The sequence below is a fragment of the Rhinatrema bivittatum genome, chromosome 13 (assembly GCF_901001135.1).
Source record: "Rhinatrema bivittatum chromosome 13, aRhiBiv1.1, whole genome shotgun sequence".
Classification (NCBI taxonomy): Eukaryota; Metazoa; Chordata; class Amphibia; order Gymnophiona; family Rhinatrematidae; genus Rhinatrema; species Rhinatrema bivittatum.
The window spans coordinates 11,233,672-11,257,371 of NC_042627.1; the positions used below are offsets into that span (position 1 = coordinate 11,233,672).

Sequence of the window (23,700 nt, forward strand, 5' to 3'; positions counted from 1 at the left end):
CACCACGTACGTGTTGCACCCTCTGCGCCTTGCCCTGAGCAGAGCGCGTCCTCCCTGTTGCCCTGAGGATCTTTAAATCCTGCGTGCAACCCATGTAATGTCCTGCACACGCTTGCCTTGCCCGGAGCAGCAAACGTCCTTCCATGCACTGTTTGGTTTCATTTGTCTGACTGGTTTTATATGCTGCTGATGTGTTTTTATCTTTGATAAATTATGAATTGCGGAGTATCAAATTTTAATAAACTTAACACTTACTGCACCGAGCGTCACAAGGCCCATATATGGTAGGCCGGCCAGTGTCAAAGTTATCTGGAGAACTTTAAGCAAATATTTTGTGGGATACGTCTCCTACTGGATATATTCTATTAAAGATATCTGGATAAGTTTACCTAGATAACAGTAAACCTAACCTGTTATATTCAACATATAGTTGGTTAAGTTAAAATAAAAAAAAAAAAATCACCTCAGCATAGTTCCCTCTAAGCTGAGTGCATGAGTGATTGCTCATATATTTCAGAGCATCACTTACAGGTTTTACATAGAATTTTCTTTGTACTACATATAGAAATACAACGCTAATACTGGGGCTCAAAAATTGTTGGTTTAAAAGCATTGTTGCTCACAACCTAATCATTCCTTGGAGGGAACATTGCTCACAGGCAACAGCTTGATTCTCCATCTCTCAAAATACTTAAAAAAATGTTGGGACACAGCGCCCAATTCCCCGTGCCCTTCAACCTCCAAGTATATAAAATAGGTCGCAAGCCAATGAGGCTAGAGGTCCTCCCCCCAGATAAGATATTACAATAAAAGTGCTGGCTCCAAGCCATCTCATACCCTCCCAACCCACTCGGAATCCCTACCACCATAGGAGCCAGTTCTGTGGGTGCAGTGGGTGCTTGAGCATCTCCAATATTGAAAAAAAAAAACTCCGTCACCGTGATTAGGAAATGATAACGTGCATTGAGTTCAGCACCATCAATCATTTTGAAAAAGTGGCTCTCACGCCTGCTGCCACCCTCCTGACTCCCCTGGAAACCCTACCTTCCCTCAAACTGCCAAGGCCTAGCTGGGAGGCAATAGAGTTTTCCCGTGCTCCCAGCACATCCAGCATTGCTAGGACAGCAGCACTGGTAGCTCGGCCTTGGGGTTGGAGGGGAGAAGGATTCTGGATAGGGTGGTAGTCAGGAGGGGGGTCCACTGCCAGCCCTTTTATTTTAATAACTGTTAAGGAGGGGGCCTCGGGCTACGGCTTGTGACTTGTTTTAAATTTTCAGGGGGGGGGGAATCAGGTGCTGCACTGCAACATTTTTTGCAGTGCTATAGGGGAGTTTGGTTGAGCCAGTTACCTTGAGAACTCTGTATCTTTTTTTATTTTTTTTTTCAATTAATTCTATATTGATTATGAATAGAACTGGTTAGGTTTACAGTTATTCTGGTAAATGTAGTGGGATAACTTTAGATCTAAACTCAGCCACAACCAGACCTACCCAGCTATAATTAGTCAGATAGCACTGACATGTAGTGCTACTTGGCTATGTTTAATCCTCTCCACGGAATGCCGCACACTGTCTCTTTTTTATCCGGCTAAATTTTGATTAACTCAGATAAAACTTATCCAGTCAGTGGGGTGAAATATTCAGTTTCCAGGTCTGACCCAGCTAAATCCTGAACTTAATTGGACAAAACCATTTGAATATATGTACCACATGCTGCTCTGAGTGCTGAATTTCCTACACACTATATTGACTGCCGTATCTTAAGAACATAAGAACATGCCATACTGGGTCAGACCAAGGGTCCATCAAGCTCAGCATCCTGTCTCCAACAGTGGCCAATCCAGGCCATAAGAACCTGGCAAGTACCCAAAAACTAAGTCTATTCCATGTCACCATTGCTAGTAATAGCGGTGGTTATTATCTAAGTCAACTTAATTAATAGCAGGTAATGGACTTCTCCTCCAAGAACTTGCCCAATCCTTTTTTAAACCCAGCTACACTAACTGCACTAACCGGGAGGCAGGTGTAACTTCTTCAACAAAGGTAAGGGGGGGTTCTAGGTAGGGCTGGGGGGCGGGTTAGGTAGGGGAAGGCGCGGGGTGGGGGGCGGAGGGAATGGAGGCAGGCTGTGCGGCTCGGCGCGCACAAGTTGCACAATTGTGCACCCCCTTCCGCGCGCCGACCCTGGATTTTATAACATGCGCGCTGATCCTGCACCTGTTTTTCTTAGGGTAATCAGTAGGAAATCAGGCTGTGGGATAAACCCAGGATTACCCTGCCTCGTATTCTGTGGGGGCTGTGAGGATACTGACAGAAACCCTGAGACCACTGGCCCACTTGACCCCCATCTATCGTGATAGAATCCTACCTCGCCCGATGTTAATCTCAGCCTGGGAGCTTTAAAAAACACTGGCCCACCGGAAAACTGCAGGAGGAATGGAAGGAGCCATCATGGAGACTTGGAGAGCGTGTGAACACATACTCTGGTTTGCAGTTCCTGTGCTCAGAGATTGAGTGCTGTGGTCCCCCTTCCACTAACTGCTGGGTTCAGATCTACCAGCAAAGAACGAGTTACTGGGCAGGTGGGCAAGTAGAGGTGTGAGGTCAGTATAGAAACCTGGGAGATGGGAGCAAAAATGTGATTTGACTAGAGTGTCAGAAAAGCTAGTCCTGGCCCGGCTAATGATGAGAGCACAGAGAAAACTCAGATTCTTGCTCAGCTCTGCTATGGCAGTCCAAGCAGCTGGGGGTAAGTTATGACACCCTCCTATACCTTTTACCCAGCAGCACATATGTACTGGGATGTAACATTTTCAGAACCAGGTCAATTTGTTTCAGATGTTATATTTTATCCATAATGCAGGGCACACAATAACATCATGAATAGTTACAGTCAGATATCAGACCAAAAGTAAAAAAACCAAAAAAACTAACAGGTTTTAAATAAAAATCAACAAAAATTTCTTAAAATGCAGCGTTATATTTTCAAGAAATAAAATCATACTGAACGCAAGCTTGCTTTATTATTATCTCTTTATTCAAATTTTTCAAATTAAAACATAATACAACATTGTATTTTCATATAATAAAGGTAATCACATTATGAGACATTCATAAATCTCAAACAAAACCAACTAAGACAAACATCTCAATATATCTCTCATGTGAACTATAATGTGGGGGGTCCTGACTAACCATAAATTTTACATTAATCAAACTATAAGGGAGTGATTTCTATTTATGTTTGAACAACCGATATTTCTGACTGATTGGCACTCATTCCTAGACTAGTTTTATCCCTTAAAAAATTCTCCAAGTGGGATGGCTCATTAAAGGAAAATTTCTTACCCTGGTAATTGACAAAACATTTCGATGGAAATTTCAAATAAAAAGTAGCACCAATTTCCAGGGTTTTACTCTTTAACATAAGGAAATGTCTTCTACGCAATTGCGTAGGTCTAGACACATCCGGAAAAACAAAAATTTTTTGGCCACAGAATGACAAATCCTTATTCTTAAAGAATTTCCCCAATACTATATCTTTATCTTTCTCCAATGAAAAAGAAACAAATAATGTTGCCCTTTTATTTATAATATCAGTAGACTCTTCTAAAAAAGTAGATACTCCTATACTTTTATCCTCTAACTGACCATTATTATCACTAGGACGCACTGGGAAATAATACATTTTTGATATCACCGGTATATCCTTATCTTCGAACGCTAGATTTTCTTTTAAATATTTCAAAAACATTTCTATAGGTGATAATAATCTAGTGAATGGGAAATTAACAAACCTTAGGTTTTTAATTCTCATTAGGTTCTCCACATTTTCTATTTCAGCATGTAAGGAATTGCAATCAGTGATATTCAAACATTCTCTCTCTTGAACATTCTGTATTTTCCCTTCTACCATTTTCAAAGTTGACTCTACTTGATTTAATCTTTTTCCTTGTTCCACAATAGACAACCTGTTAACATTTACTAATGAAGATAATGAATTATTAACTTGGACTAGGTTAGAGTCCAACTTTGTCAAAACCCTCCACAAATCCCCCATAGTCACATTAGCCGGATCCACAGAATCAATCTGTGCCCGGTCTAAGGTAATTACTATATTACCTTCATCTGCCTCCGTAGATTGTGATACAGGGCAGGCAATCGAGTCGACTACAGTCAATGGAGATTGCATTTCTTGTGCACTCACATTTCCTGAAGTCTTCTCGGCTTGCTGATCTTTTCCTGTGATTCCTGGGGGTTGAGGAGGGGTTGGTTGATTGCCTGGACTTAAAGAGGCTTCAAAATTGCCTCGTGTAGAGTCCATATATGGCGTTCTCTGCCGATTAATATGTGCGTCCATGGGACCAATTCTCACAGCTGTTGGTGATGATGTTGCAAAACGCGCCTTCCTTTTTCGACCCATAAGTTAGTACCACTGGGTGCAAAGTTCCAAGGGTTATCCAGCCGGCCGCGGTCCTCGCGGTCAAAGCCGGTCTAAGCCGCGCGCCGACCGGCACCGCGCGCCGACATTCCTCGGGTTTTGTAGGCCCGGTCCCTGGATGATGACGTCAGGAGCACAGGATCAGCTGGCTCCAATTAAGCCCAGCTCCGTTCTCTCCCCGCTCACGGAGAGAAAACCTGCAGGTGTTTTTGGCAGTCTCTGCGATCCTTACCAGGACGGCTCTCCTTCACTCCCTTCAGTTCTCTCTCAGGGCCCCCTCTGATCTCCGACGCTCCTCGGGTTTTGTAGGCCCGGTCCCTGGATGATGACGTCAGGAGCACAGGATCAGCTGGCTCCAATTAAGCCCAGCTCCGTTCTCTCCCCGCTCACGGAGAGAAAACCTGCAGGTGTTTTTGGCAGTCTCTGCGATCCTTACCAGGACGGCTCTCCTTCACTCCCTTCAGTTCTCTCTCAGGGCCCCCTCTGATCTCCGACGCTCCTCGGGTTTTGTAGGCCCGGTCCCTGGATGATGACGTCAGGAGCACAGGATCAGCTGGCTCCAATTAAGCCCAGCTCCGTTCTCTCCCCGCTCACGGAGAGAAAACCTGCAGGTGTTTTTGGCAGTCTCTGCGATCCTTACCAGGACGGCTTTCCTTCACTCCCTTCAGTTCTCTCTCAGGGCCCCCGAACGCAAGCTTGCTTTAAACAGCAAACACAAAACATCACCTACAGACATCTGTTCATACAAGTCATTCCCAGACTGAGAATGTGATGGCCATCAAATAAGCAAATAGGACCTGCTGAACAAAGTACCCCCAAGATCAGTAACTGATTGCAGATAGGGCAAGGTCAATTTTACTACTTCTACTAACATGTCCTGTTAATACAAATCTGTTTGCTTATAAATGAGAGATGAAGAAATATGAAGGCATATATTCAATAACACACTTGCTGAATTATGCATCGACCTCCCTAAGGTTGTCTTGATGTGTCACTGAAGTGCTGAGTCAAGCTTCTCATCAGCCTCTGGCGCTGAGCTAAAGAGCTGACCATATCTGGGTCAGGCAGTACAATAGCGGAGGCATAGTCTAGTGGTTAGTAGCAGCAGGCAGGGAAGCCAGGGTTCAAATCCCATTGATGCTCCTCCTGATTGTAGTCAAGTTGCATCAGGTACAAACTCAAGGCCAGATTGACTATGAGTTTGCTCCCATTCCCTGTTTATGGGAGGGAGGGAGGAGGAAAGCTTAGTAAATGAGGCTTTTAGATTGAAGCCCTCTTGGAACGGGGAAAAATACCTATTTAATTTGCCTTGAGCTACCAGTGAAAAGGCATGAACTAAATCTACCCCCCACCCCCCCAAAACAAAAAACAAGTTATGTGATTCTGCATGCCATTATACCTGTTGCAAGGCAATGTGAGCAGTGCTTCTAAGTCCCTAAGATCAGCAAGGTTTGACCTGCATGACCTCATCATTTGCATTGCATTATGGGGTTTGTTCTCCTTTCTAGAAGGGGGGTCACAGAACTGTCCCTTAGTTGTAGGCCTCAGAATCTCAAGAGACCCTGAGTGAGAAATTCAGAGAGAGTAGGTGTCAGTAGTTTAACAAAACCCCTGTGCCCTTGTGGGTCAGGGTTCTTCAGACCTCTCTTTCTAGAGGGGAGGTTCTTCTTGGGGTGCTCTCTCCGAGGGAGAAGGTTGCCTGTCTTCTGTTCTAACCCCTGCCTGGCTGAGGTTCAAGGTTCAGGTGCCCAGACCTTCAGGACTTGGGAGCCTTTTGCTGTTTTGTGGTCCAAGAGGAGGACTGAGTCTTACTGAAGAACCAGACGTGGTCTCAAAGAAGAGAGAGGTATTTGTCTACTTCTTAGCTTTTCGGGGAGATTTTTTCAAGCTGTGCATGGAGTGGAATTTCCTAACTGATTGCCAGACTTGGGAAGAAGCCATCCTAGATTCCAAAAAGCTGCATTGGAGTTTTAGGCACTACTCGTGGAAGTGCCCAGGGAGTGGCTTCCTTGCCAAAAGAACCTACTACCAGGATGTTACTATTGACTGAGACTGTGAATTTTTTGGAACTTCATTTTTCTGTATTGATTGTGCACTAAACACAAGTGTACCTACTGTGATTATTCATCTGCAATCAGATTTTATCAGTAAAGGATTTTATTTTGAACAGCGCTTACAGTGGTGGGGTGTGTGTTTCCTACTGGAGTGTCGTAGAGCACCTCCAGGAAAATCCATAAGGGCATTACAAGCCTTGTCCCCCCCGCATGTGGGAAGGATCCAGGAGCATGGGAGCTGCAATGGCTCATGGTCTCCCACATGAGCTCCTGTCACCAAAAAAATAGTTGGGGTAGGGGCTACATTTCAGTACAAATGGCAGGGGAATACCAAACGCTGTAGCAGGTCTCCAGCTACTTTAGAATGTCATCAGTCATTGTCTAAGCTATTAGAATGCTACTGGCTCATGTACGGCTAAAACAGCAAATAACATTACCCTGGTCACTGCTGGTAAGTCATTTCCAAACACAAGTTAGCTTCAGAGTTAACCAGGCTGTGTAAGTTTGCTTACTAATTTCCTGGCAGATTCTTCCTGTGCCTTTTTGGATTTCCTTCCCAGCTGGAACTGGCTCCACCTGTATGAAAATCCCATTACTTTACTTTCATTTTTCTGCAAAAATTATCTTTCTTTTTTATTCTCCAGTTTTCCCCTTCTTATCTTCCCCCCTTCCAGCATCCAGGCTGAAAGAAATGTTTCTCTCTGAGACTAAACCCCTTAGCACTCTCTTTCTAGACTTCACCTTCCCTGACACTGGGGCTCCAGTGCGTCATCTCTGAAATAATCTCCAGTGCTATTAGCCCCAACAGAGAGGAAATCTGAATCTTTATCTCTTGCCCCACAGCGCAGACCCAAATTCTTTTTCATTTTAAATATTACCCTGACCAACAAGCAGTGACACTCATTTTGAACCCAGGCTCTGTAAAAAGCAAGATGGCTGCTGTTGATTTTTGTAGAATCCCTCCCTGGCCAGTATTAGCAGGAATTGTGTGCTGTATCCACTTCACAGAGTAAATAGGTGAACGATATATCTCTTCTGCAAAGGTATTTGCAGCATGCATGCCTCATGCATTATTTGCAAAAGATGTGCATGCTGCAATGATGCACGAACATTTGTATTTCTATCAGGGAGCGCTATGGGTCCTACACACGTGGTATAGAGCTTCTCCTTTTGGCAGCCCTTCTAATTGACTGCCATGACAGAGAGCTGTAAGTGGCAAAGTAAGGCACAGAAAATGAAACCTTCAGGATGTCTATGTGTCTGTTAAGATTTTCAGGTAATCTTGGCTTCGTTTCCAGCTGGAAATAAAATCACTGTTTACTCATGCAGTTACTGCACAATGAGATTAGAGCAAGTTGGTTCTTTTCATTCAATGACATTTTCAGATATTGACAATCTTCACGCAAAGACTCAACCTGCACTTTTGTTATTTAAGTGCACTCTAAACTCTAAGTGCATCTCAGAGACCCATACGAGTACTTAGTCTAGAATTCCTACAGCCATGACTCATTCAAGTTGTATATGAGCCATCTGCATTCAGGTAATATTTAATCAGCATACCATTTCTTATTTTAAAAATCCTTCCTGAAGAGGGGGCAAAATGGCTGCTAGTTCAGATATCTGATGATTTTTTTTTTTGTTTAAGAAGTTCTAAAATATATAGTGGGGAAAAAAATGAGCCAAGCAAAAATATTTTTTTTTAATGAGCAATTCCAAGAGAGTGCCCTTCGCTGGCAGCATGGCCTAGACAGATTCTTGGGAAGACCCCCCTGTGGCCAAGCCAGGATCCACTGGCTGCAGAGGGTCTTCTGAGGCAGCTGCCTGGTGGGTGAAATTATTCAACGTGGAGGGATGGCAGGCATGGTCTACACTTGTATTTCAATTAGTTAAAGTGGAATTATTTAAAGGATCCAAGAATATTCCTTGCTCCTTTCCCAAAGCTGATCATATAGATAAAAAGCAAACTGTGAGATAGGCTTCAAAGAAAAAATTATGTATAGATACAGCTTGTAAGGCTCTCTGTGCAAATGTGTGATGTTTGTGGGACAGGAAACATTGAGGCCAATGTACTATAACATGCATTATTTAGCTATTGCAAACATCAGTGCAAAATAGGTAATGAGCTGAATAATTATGCAAATCAGCTCATTTCCTATGAACGCATAGATAAATTACATGCGTTAGACTTGCAAACATTAACGCTTACCCATTAATACCAGAAAAACTGAAGCCTTGGAGAGGTGCAATTAAGGCTTTTTGTATTAAGGTCAATGACAACATGTTAACTTGGACATGAGAAATCTTTCTCATTTGTTTGGCAGTAACTTGGGCTGCTAACGCAAGATAATTAAAGCTTAGTACATTGGCCTTCTTGTCAATTAACATGTTCTCTTCTTTGCTTGCTTCTTTCCTCTTGTGATGTTGCAGTCCAGCAGCTGTAAATTATAGTTCACTGCTGAAGTGTCAGACTTGTGAAAGCACAAGGAAAGCCAGACAGGAAAATAAGGCTCACTATGCCAAGGATGCCAACATTTTCAAGGAGGGCGAGAGAGAGAGAGAGTGTGTGTGTGAGAGAGTGGGTTGGTCATGCTTTTACTATTCTCCTCCAGAACACAGAGAAAGAAAAAAGATATATAATTTGGAAGATTTAGGAGGCTGAGAGCAGAATGCGGTCTATGAGTAATTTTCTCCCTGCTTTACAGAGAGGTATAGTTTGTTACTCCTCTTCAGACTGAGTTGCTTTTATAAAATTGCTGCTGCAAAGGAGGAAGTGACTGGTTGATGTAAAACTATTCAACAACAAGAAATGAGGGGAAAGACATTCTGAAAATACATGCATCCCCTTGAACAGAGTTGGAATAAGAATGCATTTTTGCAAACGCTTTAACTGTTACTTCTTGTCCTTTATGAAATAAGGCTTTGTATGCTAGTATCTGTGCCTGCTCTATAGTATCCAGTTCATACCTGCTTAGCTTGTTACAGAAAAAAACAATTTTGCTAGTTACTGCTCAGCTGAAATGGATGCTTAGCATTCTCTTGACATCATCAGGCAAACTCTTGGTCATAACCTGATGATGCCATGAAGAATGAGGATACAGTCTGAGCTTAAGAAGCCAGTTTTACTATGCAGAACACAAATATGTAAAAAAAAAAAAAAAAAAGTAATTTTAATGAATTTTGTTGACTAGTTGATGTGACTTGCAAGTCCTTGAACAGGGATTTAGAAGTCAATTCTCCCAGGGCTACAATGGCTCTATTTTTCTGGATATCTACAATGAACACTAAGGGGCAGATTTTCAAAGGGTTACGCTCGTAACCCCCGAAAAGCTGCCCCTGCGCACGCCGAGCCTATCTTGCATAGGCTCGGCAGCGCGCATGTCCCAGGGCTTCAAAAAAGGGGCGGGAAGGGGACGTGACGGCAGTCCGGGGGCGGTCTGGGGGTGGGTCCAGGGACGTGGTGGCAGTCCGGGGGCGGTCCCGAGTCCTCCGGCACAGTGGCCTGTGCCGGGGGATGACGCACCAGCGCGCGCAAGTTACGCCTGTCTTAGGCCTTAGGCAGGCGTAACTTCTGAAATAAAAGTGTGTGTGGGGGGGATCTAGTTAGGGCTGGGGGGTGGGTTAGATAGGGGAAGGGAGGGGAAGGTGGGGGGAGAGCGGTAGAAAAGTTCCTTCCGAGGCCGCTTCGATTTCGGAGCGGCCTCGGAGGGAACGGAGGCAGCCTGCGCGCGCCGACCCTGGATTTTATAACATGCGTGCGGCAGCACGCGCATGTTATAAAATCCGGCGTAGATTTGTTTGCGCCGGGTTGCGCGAACAAATCTGCGCCCGCGCGCAGGTTTTAAAATCTGCCCCTAAGCAAATAGAGGTGCAATGGATTACAGGTTACAGATACACGATTCAGGGTCTGCAATGTATATACAATATATATGTATATACAATTAACATTCATGAGATCTATATCTATAATCTTAAGAACCAGAATAATTCGCATATCTTGGCCACCTTGTTTACAACCCTTAAGGACTGGCATTATGCATTTGTGTCCTAGAACAAGTACAAGTTGTCACTTTAGAGGTCTCCTTTATTACAAAGTGACTTTTGCAGGTATAAGAGACACTTTGAAGATCTCTCCCTCTCTAGGGGGGATGCTGTATACAAGGCACAGCTGTAAAATCTGCTGTGCTTGGTGCATTATCCGCTGGGCTAGGCAAAGCTGATGGGCTGATCTAGCTTTTTTATTTCCCACGTTAACCTCTCTGCTCTTGCATCTTTGCTACAATAACTTCCTCCTATAATGACAATGCGTCCCTGAGTCGGAACCAGTTTGAGCAGCCCCTCCATTACTGATCAATATCATCAAACACTTCGTTCTTCAGAGTGAGTGATTAGGAACTGAGAGTTATCATGTAATAGTGCATTCCATAAAAATCCAGCCAAATTTCTGGTAATTTCCAATGTATTTTATAATATAATCTGGAAAATGGAACAATGGGCCTGATTTAATCAGTTTAAACCTTTAATGGATATGGTTTGACAGTAGTAACATAGAAACATAGAGAGATGTCAGCAGAAAAAAGACTGTATGGCCCATCTAGTCTGCTCGTCCTCCCAATTATAATTCCCATCACTCCCTTAGAGCTCACCTACATTTATCCCTTACTTTCTTGAATTCAGATACTGCTTTTGTCTCCACCACCAACTCTGGGAGGCTGTTCCACGCATCCACTATTCTTTCCGTAAATATATATTTCCTAAGATTACTCCTGAATCTACCCCCTTTCAATTTCATTCCATGACCCCTTATTCTAGAGCCTCTTTTCCATTGAAAGAGGATCACAGCCTGTGCATGGAAACTTTTGAGATATTTGAATGTCTCTATCATATCTCCCCTATCTCACCTTTCCTCCAAGGTGTACATGTTTAGATCTTTAAGTCTATCCCCATGTGCTTTAGAATGAAGACCACGGACCTGACCATTTAAGTAATCACCATCTGGACTGACTACATAATCACCATCTGGACTGACTACATTCTGTTTATAACCTTTTAAAGGTGCAGTCTCCAGAATTGTACACACAGTATTCTAAGTGAGATCTCACCAGGGACCTATTCAGGGGCAATATCACCTCCCTTTTTCTACTGACTATTCCTCTCCCATCGGGGCTCCCCTTGGGCTCGGCGTGCGCAAGGTGCACATGTGTAGGAATTAAAATCAGCCCCAATATGTAGCTCTCTCCCTTGATTTGACACTCCGGTCACCCATTCTAAGAAATTAACCAGATTTGTCTGACGAGATTTACCTCTGGTAAAACCATGCTGCCTTGTATGTATCTTGCAATCCATTGGATTTTAAAAACTGCATTAGCCTCTGTTTTAGCAATGATTCCATTAATTTTCTCACCACAGAGGTCGGACTTACCAGTCTGTAGTTCCCAGGCTCCTCCCTACTTTCACTTTTTTGAATAGGGACCACATTTCCCATCTCCCATCCTCAGGAACTACTTCCAGCTCTACAGAAGCATTGAAAAAGGTTGGCCAGCGGAGCTGCCGGGATATCCCTTAGAACCCTCAAATGTATCCTTACTGGCCCCATTGCCTTAGCTACTTTAAGTTTAGTTAGCTCTTCACAAACACACTCTTCCGAAAATCAATTGAGGGTTTCTTCACTTCCAATCTTATATCTGTTCGTTTCATGTGGTCCTGCTTCAGGCACTTTCACAGTGAACACTGAATAGAAATATTTGTTAAACAATTTTGTTTTTTCATCATCAGCCTCTACATATTCCTCCCCTTCATCTCTGAGTTTCACAATGCCACTTTTACAATTCCTTCTATCACTAACTTATCTTTAAAAAAAAAAGGTCTTGGCCTCCCATTTTACTGTATTTGCAGTTTTTCCATGAATTAGAATGTTTGCATTCCTGACTACTTTCCCGGTTTCTCTTAATTTTTCCAGATATTGCTGCCTGTCTTCCTCTTTCTGTGATCTCTTGTAGTTTATAAATGCTAATCTTCGAAATCATAGTTGCCTCTTTTTCCTCTCTCCTTTATTTTCTTTCCTAACAAAAAGGTTTGTTGTCTTTATAATATCTGGTTTTGGTTTTGCCCACTGCTCTTCTACTTCCCTAGAGATTTTTCCATCCAGTTAACAAGCGTAAGTCCCTCACCTTTAAATGAACCTTCATTTCTTGTGCCTTAATACGGTGATCACTGGATCCCAGATGATCATGCACTACAACATCAGAGATACTGTTCCTGTTGGTAAGCACTCTTCCATGTGGGTTCCCTGAGTAGCTTGAAACTGTTGATTGGTCCAAGAAACAGGGGAGGGGTAGAGACATGTGAAGGCCAGAAAAAATACTGGAAAAATTTGGAAAATCTCTAATTTTTACACTTCTAACCTTGGGGGAGGGGGGGGGGGAAGGAAAAAATATATATTTTAACCAGGCCTTCACATCTCTATGGAGGAGGGAAGGCACTTGAATTGGAAAGAAATGCTGGAAGAGACATAACGGAGAGTCAGAAGGGGTAAGGTGGGTTCAAATGCCTTCAGGGAGACTTGAGGAGCCAAGCACTGCCAGAGAAAGATAAGAATCTGAGCTCTAACAAAAACAGAAACACAGCAAGTGAAACCACTTTTATACCTAGTAAATGCTTTTCTTGGAAAACAGAAGCTCACTACGATTGATCCATTTTGATTCAACATATTCCCGTGTATAAGGTAAATATACAGTATATGTAAAACCATAGAAAGGGGAGTTAAAGGACGGTGCTTATGGGCCTTTCCCTTGCTTTCCTCCCACCAGTCAGCATCATCACTGTTCCTTGCTCCTGAAGTTTTTGGTCACAAGTTCATTACTAAAATCTCCCAGCTCAGCTTGTATTGATTGATCACATTCTTTAAAAGGATTAAGGTCACCTGTTAGTCAAATATATGAATATGGAGGATCGATGTGATTAGATCTGTCAGCATGACAATCTATACACTGAGGTCTGCTAAAAACAAACTGCAGATATTTGTGGAAACAAAGGCAGCTCCTTGTGATGCAATGGGCATGGATACCCACTGATTGCCCATAGATTGCCACTGAGAACCTTCAGTTTCTTAGCAGTTTGTCTATATTTTATCTCAACAGATTTCTACAGTACGCGTCACAGGCCGAGTTAAAGCAATTCTGCATATGGTAGTATGGGAGGAGCAGGAGGGAGGACAGGGCAGGAGGACCTGCCTAATAACCCTTCTGTAAAACACAAGGGAGAACAGGGATGTGCATTTGTTTAAAACATATGGGTAATCCGAAACAAAAGTGGTCATTTGTTTTCTTCATATAAAACAAAATGAATGGACAGTGCCCCTGAAAACAAAGACAATTTTCATTTTCATTTGTTTTTGGATCCCTTTCAAGTCTATGGTGCAAACAAAAGTGGTGGGTTTTTTTTCTACTCAAGGCAAGACACTGAAGCTAGAGGTAATGGAGTCAGGAAGGGACAAGGTAGGAGCAGAATCATTCAAGGTCAAGCTTTTTTTTTTTTAACCAGCCTATCCTACCTGGCACCTGCATGGCTTGACAATGAGTTCCTCATTTTTTTAACCTGAACCTGAAAGCAAAATGTGACTTTATGCTGTCAGAGAGATTGTGCTTCTGAAGCTCTTTTTTGAGCCAAAGAAAAAGTTTACAAAATATTTGTTTTTATTTTAACAGCTGCAGCATCTTGGACCACGTTCAAGGTAAAACACCAGCCTTTCTTTACTTTGTTATTTCTGTCTTTCTGTGTGTGGAAAAACGAGTAGTATACACTGACTACAGTGTGCATATGACTCTTATTCCACAACCTGTGCCATTTTCTATTGGATGTCTAGTCATAGTAGCATGCATAGAGTGTGTGCCGTATTTTGGAACAAAATGGACTGGGTGATTCTGTTCTGCAGTCTGTCAGTGTGCCTCCACACTAGTACTGGTATACACAGTACTATAGTATACTATAGGTCTGATTTTAAACCCTCCCCCCCACGCGCAAAAAATGGGGGTTACATGTGCATCTTCAAAGGGGCCTGGCCACGCGCGTAACCCCTGTTATGAGCCAAAGTGCCGGGCCCGATTAAAGGGGTGATCCGGGGGAGGGGGGGTGGGAAAGGGAGTGCATGGCCCACTGATTTTATAATATGCAGGTGCTAGCGCCTGCATGTTATAAAATTAACACGTCCATCTGCGTGCGCCAGGAAGCGTGCGCATATGGACACGCATTCGCACCTTACAAAATCTACCCGTATAAAGTAGAAGTGGCATAGTAGCATCAACAATGGCAGAGGAAGAGGCAAGGCTTTTCCTCCAAAGGGGCCTAGGCTAAGCACAATTAGCACTATTGATGACAGTAGTGAGGAGACCAGGAGTTCTCCACCCAAACAAAGAGAGATTTTTTTTAGCAGGGGAAAACTACAAGTAGAATCAGGTAAGAAGAAACTCAAGCTGGAAGAGCATCTGCTGCCTGTTCCCTTTCTCATCTCTGATCCACAAGAAGACAGAATCAGTGGAGGGTGGCATCAGCAGAGAAGGGGCAAGGGCACTAGGTATGGTGCACCCAAAGGCAGTGCAGCAGTTCCCTCAATTCTTCCTGAGCAGTGTCTGCAGCAAATACTTGGAGAAAATATTGCTTCAGATGAATCATGTCAGGGATTCCCAGACTCTGTGGATACTAGAGATGTGGTTCGGGTAAACATTTTGTGTCGGGCTTCATTTTGGGCCCCACCCCCATGGGAATTTTGTTTTTCCTGCTGTTCAGGGTTTTTTTGGGGGGAGCCTTGATTTTAGGGTTAGTGCATGCTAACTAAAAAATGAATTTTTTCCGAAATTTCAGAAAAAATTAAATCGTTTTTCGGTTCTCCTGAACCATTCCGAATTAGGAAATTTCATTGACATTGCCTAATTCAGGAAAAACGATTGCACATCCCTAGTGGACACTGAACTTCTGTTAGTTCAGGAGAGTTTGGGGAGTCTAGTTATTATCATGCTATCTTCTACTGAGCAGCCACAGGAAGCAGAAAGTGATACTTCTAGGGCAAAGAGTGCCAACTTGGAAAGATGCCCCTGGTCTTTTCCCTCCTGGTTTACCCTCATCTCAGCAGCACCCAAGGATCCAGAGAGGGAGAGAAGATCCTGCAAGACATCAGATGTTTGGAGGCACTTTGGTTTTAGGGAGGACCAGGGTTTTGGAGAATGCATTCATTGTTGTAAGGCTATCAGTAAAGGAAAGATACTGAGCTATTTTACAAATAGTGGCATGCAGCATTATTTAAAAAAAGAAAACCCATTAGCATTGGTTTCAGGAGAGGCTGCCAGAACTAGCTAGGGGACCCTTTCTACCACTCAAAGCAGTAGCAGCAGGAAAGCCACTCCCAACATCAACCCCTTCCTTCATTGATGCCATAAATCAGGGATGGCCAACTCTGGTCATCGAGAGCCACAAACAGGCCAAGTTTTCAAGATATCCACAAAGAACATACATGAGAGAGATTTGCATACAATGGAGGCCGTCCATGCAAATATATCTCATGTATATACCTCCTCCAGAGTTCCACTGTTCATGATGCTTTGCCTCTCTCACAGTGCCTTGGGTTTTTGTCCCCTCACCTTCATGGCATGTCTTAGGGTTTTCATGCCAGTGTTGGTGCTGCTTTGTTCCTCTTTTGATGCCTTGAGCTGTTTATGCCACTCTTGGTACCACTCTTGGTGCCACTTTTATCAACTTTTGGTGTCTTGACATGCTCTTCCCTTTGCTGCTGATGCCTAGCTGCAAGTTTCACTAAACTTGGATAGAAAACCCCAATTTTTTTTTTAACACAAATACTATGCATTCTTTCTCCCATTGACTTTCATGGGACACAAATAAGTGAATGACACAAAAAAATGAATACGTTTTTGAGCCCCAACTAAACAAAATGAATTACTAAGACGAACTGATTGAATGAACTGCACTGCAAATTTTTTCCATGCATATCCCTAAAGAAGAAGACAATTTGAAAGGGATGAAGTGAAAAGATTGGTGACTGTCTTGATAAATAGCAGAATGGTCCCATGGACAAAGGGATAGCTGGTATCTATGGATTTCCCAAGATATGTCATTAGTGTTTGCAAATGCAGTACTATCCCATCTGCATCTAAGGTTCCTTAAGTGTTTGCAACTGATAGTAAATTGGAAAAGGTCAACTCATTTTCAGTTGGTTTGCTGGGACATAAATCTGCAAATGTGTAAGCTGTCAATGAACTGATCACGAGTTGTTAATGCACTGTCACAATCTCATGCAAAGCAGCCAGTGCACAATGAACTGCATTGTAGATTTACTGCAAACTGGTGATCATTTGAAGCCTAATGAACAGGACAATAATAGATTACAGTACTACTCTTTAGCAAAGTACAGTGCAAGACACAAAAGAGCTGCTGACTTTTTTTTTGAAGCGATTCCAGGATGCCTTTTGGCATCCCCATTATTTTACATGAGGCCTCTGCCACATTGCTTGCAAGTTCCAGAAATCTGCAGTGTTTTCTTGAGTTTGCAGTTTCCTTCTGCTCCTTTTGGCTACGCCATGAACATTCATTCTCAACTGCCCAAGGTTTTTACAAGCACTGTGATCTTCTCACTTCTTTCCCAACTATCGCACTGCTAGCCAGCCAGGGTCCATTGATCATGGTTCCTTCCAGGACCTGGCATGCATGCAGTAGGTGTCCCTATTCAGTGATGGCTGGGACTCCCTCACCTCTTCCCGCATCATTTCTAGACCTGACCAGTCCAAGGAGTGGAAGCTGGCCTTGGGGAAATAAAAGCCCGGATCGCCTGGATGGCAGCATTCAGCATCGCCACTGAGCCATCAGGTTGCTTCAGACCTGTAGCTTTTTAGCAGGTTGCACTATTTTAAATTTCAACACATGATCCAAATGGTTAAAAGATAACTAACCAAGTACTTTAGCAGTATTGACTCCTTTATAAGACTAATGAAATATGTAATTCCCAGCAATCCTGTGATGTCACAAGAACCCCAAAATGGAATTAGAGCACTTTTATTCACAGTAAGCCATTTGTATTATATATTTAGTCTTTTCAAACAACTTGATGGAAACAGCTCAAATGAACTAACAATATTGATGGGCAAGACATTTTTTCTTACAGTGCTGCTGTCAGTTTCACAGTACATTCTTAAACTATAAGGCAAAACAAGAAAACCATTAATAATACAGTGATACTACCTTAGAGTCAGCTGAAAAGCTGGTTTGCCATCTAAATTACATTTGCACCATTTATTACTCATCTGTATCAGAATGTGTAATGAGTTTTTCTAATTCTTTATTACAAATACTGTGAAAAATCTGATGGCTCAGGCACAATGTAATTAAAATAGGAGCAGGCATTTACCTCAATGGAATTCTGAATACAGTAAAAAGGTTTTACCATTGATAAGATCCAGGCTTGTAGGCTATTACAGGCAAAAATCACAGAGGCAATGGGAATGCTATCAGAATTCAAAATGACTTGGGGCATGACGTTGATTCTTGGCAATGGGAAAGCAAGTGCTAAGTCTGAGATCAAACAGGGTCTGTGAGATTACAGTTGTAGGAAATATAGAGAGATCAGGTGGCCTCAACACATTAGGGTAGATTTTTAAAAAATACGCACGCGCCTCCATGTGTTGACGCTACCCGGCGCGCGCACATGGATGCACGCTTTTATAACATGCGCGCGCCGGTGCATGCATGTTATAAAATCCGGGCTGGCGCACACGGAAGGGGGGGGGAGATTTGCTCAGATTACACATGGCGACAAGATCAGGTCTCTCCCAATTCCCTCCCAGTCCACTCCAAATAAGGAGTGGACTGGGAGGGAACTTTTCTACCCATCTACTTACCCTCCCTCCCCAGGACTCTGAGGATTTGCCATCTGAGCCTTCTCCTCCAAAGGAAAGGCATAGATCCCCACTGGAGGACTTGTCATTCGCAAGCTTTGTGCGGGTTATGCTGGATTCTGCGCCGTTCCAGCTTCTGACTGAGGAGAACTCCAGACACAAGATGCTGGAGGTCCTCCAATTTGTGGATGCACCTAAGGAGGTGGGGGCAGTGCCGGTACATGAAATTTACAAAGAATTGTTTGTCCGGCTGTGGGAGCACCCCATTTTGGGATAAAAATAATTTTGAATAAATAGAAGACTAGTAAATTAACTAGCCTGTATGGGACTAGGATGGAAAGCTGGTAGCTGAGTGAGGAACTGGTAGGGCAGCAGAATTCAGAGAGCAGTGGTCAATGGACTTCATTTTGATGAAGATATAAAGGCCAGTAAGATACATCAGAGCTCTGGGCTAGGACTTGGAAAATCTGCTTGATTTCAGAGGATACAAAAATCTGTAATGAAGCAAATACATTGGAAGAGATGTAAAAAAATGAAGAGGGACTTGAAGAATATTGGAAGCATGGTCAAAGATTTGGAGGCTGTACTTTACTGCAAAAATATAAAAGTAAAATCTCGATTTGAGGTGCTAAAATCCATTAGCCATATCAGGGTGATTTTATAACAAGCTGCATAAATCTGTGGGCTGTTATTCACCCAAGTTATACTAATTTTCAGAGTGAACCTACGCGAATAAGTTAATTTAATTATTCCAGCAAAACTACACATGTACACAACTACGAGAGGAATTATATGCATACTTTTTAAAATCAAAAGTATGCGTAGAAGTCCCAATCCTATCCAGGCTTTATTCTCTGGACGGCCTCTCCCCATGCGTGTAAAGGTTTGCACGTGCAGTGTGTAATTTTACACATGTATTTGGTTGCATAATTTTCTAAAGGGCCATTTCTGTGGGTAAAACATTACCCATAGAAGTTCCTTTGAAAATTACACTCTTAACAACTAGGAGAATAGAAATTGGCAGCTGAAGATAGAAACCTAGCTAAACGTAGTAAAGCAATAAGGAAAGCTAACACTAGGGGTGCACAATGGGGTATGACGTAAAACGGACACGTCTCTGGGCGCAGTCTACGAATGCGTGCACATGTATGCCCGCACGCCTATTTAAAAGTTACCATCCTTGGAAAAATTGGAATATGATAGAAACATTTAAATATTTAGCAGGCTTTAAGAAAGTACAGGAAGGTACAATTATCAATATTCAAAGAAAAGAGATATAAAGGGTTGCCCCTTTTAGCCTTAGGAAAGTATCCCTGCCCTATATATATGAAACAATATGTGGATTCAGCTGGTCTGAGTTGCCCTTAGAGTACAGAGGTCTTACCAGACCTTGCCCTTTAGGGATAAGTGTGGTAGGTATGGTAAGGAGGCGCAACCCTTCCCATTGTAATAGTGGTACAAAATCCCCTGCTCTCACATGAGTAAAGGGGTTGGCGAAGGTGGATTATTGAGAGATGTGAGGAGCCGGATTCTAAGCCTCTTAGATGTGAATTTTAAAAGCTCGGTGCGTGCATTAATTATACCATGCTATCCCCAAAACATTTCCAACTCAGTTCATAGCACCCTCCATGTCCTTTCCACCACCTCAACCACTTCTGTCCACTGCACCTCCAATCTTAAACCAAACCTTCAAAAGTCTGTCCAGTTTCATCAAACCATCAATCCGAAGTCACGTCTATCATACACACTCCATTCTAATTCATCTTCTTCAGAGTAAGCGGGTTATGTCTGGATTGTTCTTCAAAAATGTACCTTCTATGAATTTGTGAAACACTGATGTTTGTACTATTTATGATGACTTTCAGGTCTTATTCCTCTTCTCCACCTCTCATGATTTTGTTAGTGGAGAAATGAAAACAGGGAATGATATCCCCACATATTACAACAAGAACAATAATGATGTTTACCTGGAAAAATAACAGGTCATTTTCTTCCACTAATTTCTATCATTTTTGTTCTTCTTGTAAAGGACACATACATTTCTAGGAAAATTAAAATAAAAACTGAAAATGAAGGTCCCTAAGTATACGCCAGATTAGGACATTGTTCAGAAAGACAACTGACTTAGGCCGGGATTCATCATTGCAGAATGATGAATCCTGCGAAAATGGGGGGCGGGTGGGGGGTGGGGTAAAGGGGGGCAGCCCTGCGAAAGCCTGCAGCCTTCGCATCATGGCGGAGTGCTGGCTGCCGGCTTTCGCACCAAATAGTGCCACTGCGAAAGGTGGTGCTATTCGGCGTGCTACCACCGACGATAATGTTAGTTACATTATCACCAGCAGCGAAAACACCGCCCCCTCCCTGTCCGACTCCTCCCTTCCCCCTAATTTGCATGATATCGCATACGAAAAAGCCCTTTTCGCATGCGATAAGCCTTTGATAAATGACCCCCTTAGTAAGAAAAATATGCAGTGCATCGGGATTTTAACATAATATATTACTAAGGGCTCCAGTGATCTCATTACCAAGGAATGCAGTGAACCTGCTGTCGAGAGATGTCTTCCATAGCTTGAAGGGTTACTTTATGAGGGAACTTATCAATAAAATCCATGAAACCATAACCAGGTTCTGGGTTCTGATGTTTTGGAAAATGAAATAAATCAAATAAACTGTTCCAAGTATCTAAAGTACAATTAAGGTCACTACAGTGGAATTTTAATGAGAGAAATTAGATACTATTTGGCCCATTCTCTAAGGAATGTACTATAGTTTAGCCATTTTATATGCAATAACACCTTATTGAGATGAGGGTCACACCAATTTATGCAAAGGCAGAGGGTACATAAAATTGAACAGGGAAAAGATTTTCAAAAGGGAGTCACAATTTACTGTACCAGCACAGGCTATAGGAATGGTGTAAGTGCTGAAGGGCAGCAGAGAAAGACTCTTGTGTTTTTTTGTTTTGTTTTTCTCACCTCTCTAAGCTCCTTGGCTACGTTCTTCAGCTCCTGCAGAATGCCTTCCAGCTGTCCGATCACCATTTTCATCTGGTTCCTGATGCGCTCTCTCTCGTTGCTGCTGCTGCTGGGGATGTCAGTCGGCTCCCTGTCCCGTGAGCCCCGGGTGGTCATGCTTCACAAGCCTGGAAACCTGGGCAGAGCTGCGCTGGCCATACCGCCCCCCCTCAGGCTTGCTGTGCCGCCATAGAGCCCCTCTCGCCCGGGGAGAGCTCCTCATCTTAACGTTTCGCTCCCCCCCCCCCCCCACCTCTTCCCCTGGGCTGTCCCTCTAACTCCCCAACTTCTCACGAGGTTAGGATGGCTGAAAGAAGTGGGAAAGGAATATTCAAAATGATTGCGGGAATAGTAAAAAAATATTTCAATAAAATAAAAACTGGTTCAAAAATGAGCACTGGAGGAGCATTGGGAGGGCAACAACGTCTTAGTACTTGAAGTAGGAAGTTAGCAAACATTTGATTCGCTGAAAGGAAGGGAGGGATGGAAAGGAAAATTCTCTATGGATAAAAGCGTTGAAAACACGTTACTTCTTTCAAAAAAAGTACCAGCTCTTCAGATCTGAGAAACAAAATGTTAGCCAATGAGAAAATAAACGCTAGGCTTTTTCAATCCATGCTGTGCTTGATGTTTGCACGGGAAAGACAGCACCTTGAAATTGAGAGGAGGTATCCTAATAACGTGGTTGACTATGATGTGCCTTTTCCAGAAATGAATAGTTTTCCACTCTCTCCTCCAACAAAAACAAAACAAAACACAGATGTTTGTACTGAAAAGGTGGGTTGTCGCTTTTTTCTCCAATGAAAATTTGGTGTCCACTGGATTCTTTCAGGATTGCAAGACTGCAGTAGCCCAGTCACTTGTGAAGTACTGGAAGTTCCCAACCCATTTGATTATTGCACTTCAGAAACGAGGCCTCAGTTGCTTCCTTCTCTCTGGGAAGGAGACGTTTAACCCCAAGGCGTGTTGCTTCCTTTATTTTTTCCTTCGCAGCCTTGGTGCAAAAGGCCGGTCACTTCCTGCCAAAACAAAACAAAGGTCATTCTAATAGTTGCTGAAAAACCTTGAGATTTCATCTTTCCGAGATGCTAACTGGGAAGCTTGTTTTGCAGGCCCAGCGTACGGACCAAGGCATGCAACGGCGGGAGACTGAATGATCCCCTCACCGATGATCTCCCCAGAGCAAGGTTAGGGGGCAGTGGCAGGTCGGTGAGGGGATGCCTGCGCTGCCATTGCCTGTCTTATGCCTATGCTGTGTTTATAAACTGGGGGTCTTAATTTCTCCTGCTATTAGCTGGGCTCATTCACGAGCAGACTCACAAGAAAGTGCACCAAAGGAAAATAATGAAGAGTGAAGCCCATGCCATGAACTCATCCAAGAAAATGTGACACATAAGAACACCTTTACAGCATCCTGGCATGTCGGTCTCTGTGGACATGATCCTGTGCTGGAGAGAGCATCCTTTTAAAGTCACATCAGGTTCTCACCTGTGAAAATGCTGCAGTGACATGTGCTAATGGCAAACGTGTCAAAATATTTTGTAAAAGGACAGAGCTGCCGTGGTATAAACGTGATTTAATACGCCAGAAGTAATTGCTTCCTATGAGAACAATGATTTCCAGTTAACTCAGTTTGATATGCTGTGTCACAGAAAACTGTGCGCACATCATGTTAAATTTGTCAGTTAGTGTATCACTACTGAAGTTCCTGTTATAAGAACATGCAGCATGTAAGAGCCTTTAACTAGTCCCATGAATGCTCTTATATGAAGGATCTAATGTCAACCTTTTCTCTCATACTTGCAGAAGTATTTACTATGGTACTATGGCTACCATGGCCCATAGGGGCTGCCATCACTTCTTGGGTTACTTAATCTTATGATGCTACAAAGGCCATTTGTGCTGTATGTCATGCTAAATTCAAAAAGATACATGAATGGCATGAATGACATTTTGAAAAGGGCTGCTGGGAGAGACAGCACCTTGGCACCAGCAAAGAGAGAGAGAGAAAGAGAGAGAGATTGCACTACTAATGCAGCAAGATAGTTGCTCCTTTAGGGAGAGAAACACTTAACATGTTATCTATGTAGATTACATTCATAACTGGTACACAACTCATAGTAATAACAGATTGAAAACTCAATTGTAAAGCTGATACCAATAACTCTAGCTTCTCTCTCTCTCTCTCTATTATGAATCAACTGCATCTCCTGCTCGACTTTGATATGATTGTAACCCCTGAATTATAAGTATGCAGTACTATTCAGAAGATTATAAGAAATTGAACCACAATTTATA

General features: G+C 42.9%; 1 protein-coding gene across 1 annotated transcript in view; it reads right to left on the reverse strand.

Moving 5' to 3' along the window:
• INSYN1 (inhibitory synaptic factor 1) overlaps positions 1-21,592 on the reverse strand; it is an 86,533-nt gene extending 64,941 nt beyond the window's left edge. Inside the window, exon 1 of the mRNA XM_029575743.1 lies at positions 21,364-21,592. Coding sequence (XP_029431603.1) covers positions 21,364-21,519 — 156 coding nt within the window. The 5' untranslated portion in view covers positions 21,520-21,592. The remainder of the gene's footprint in view (positions 1-21,363) is intronic.
• Between the last annotated feature and the right edge of the window lie 2,108 nt (positions 21,593-23,700).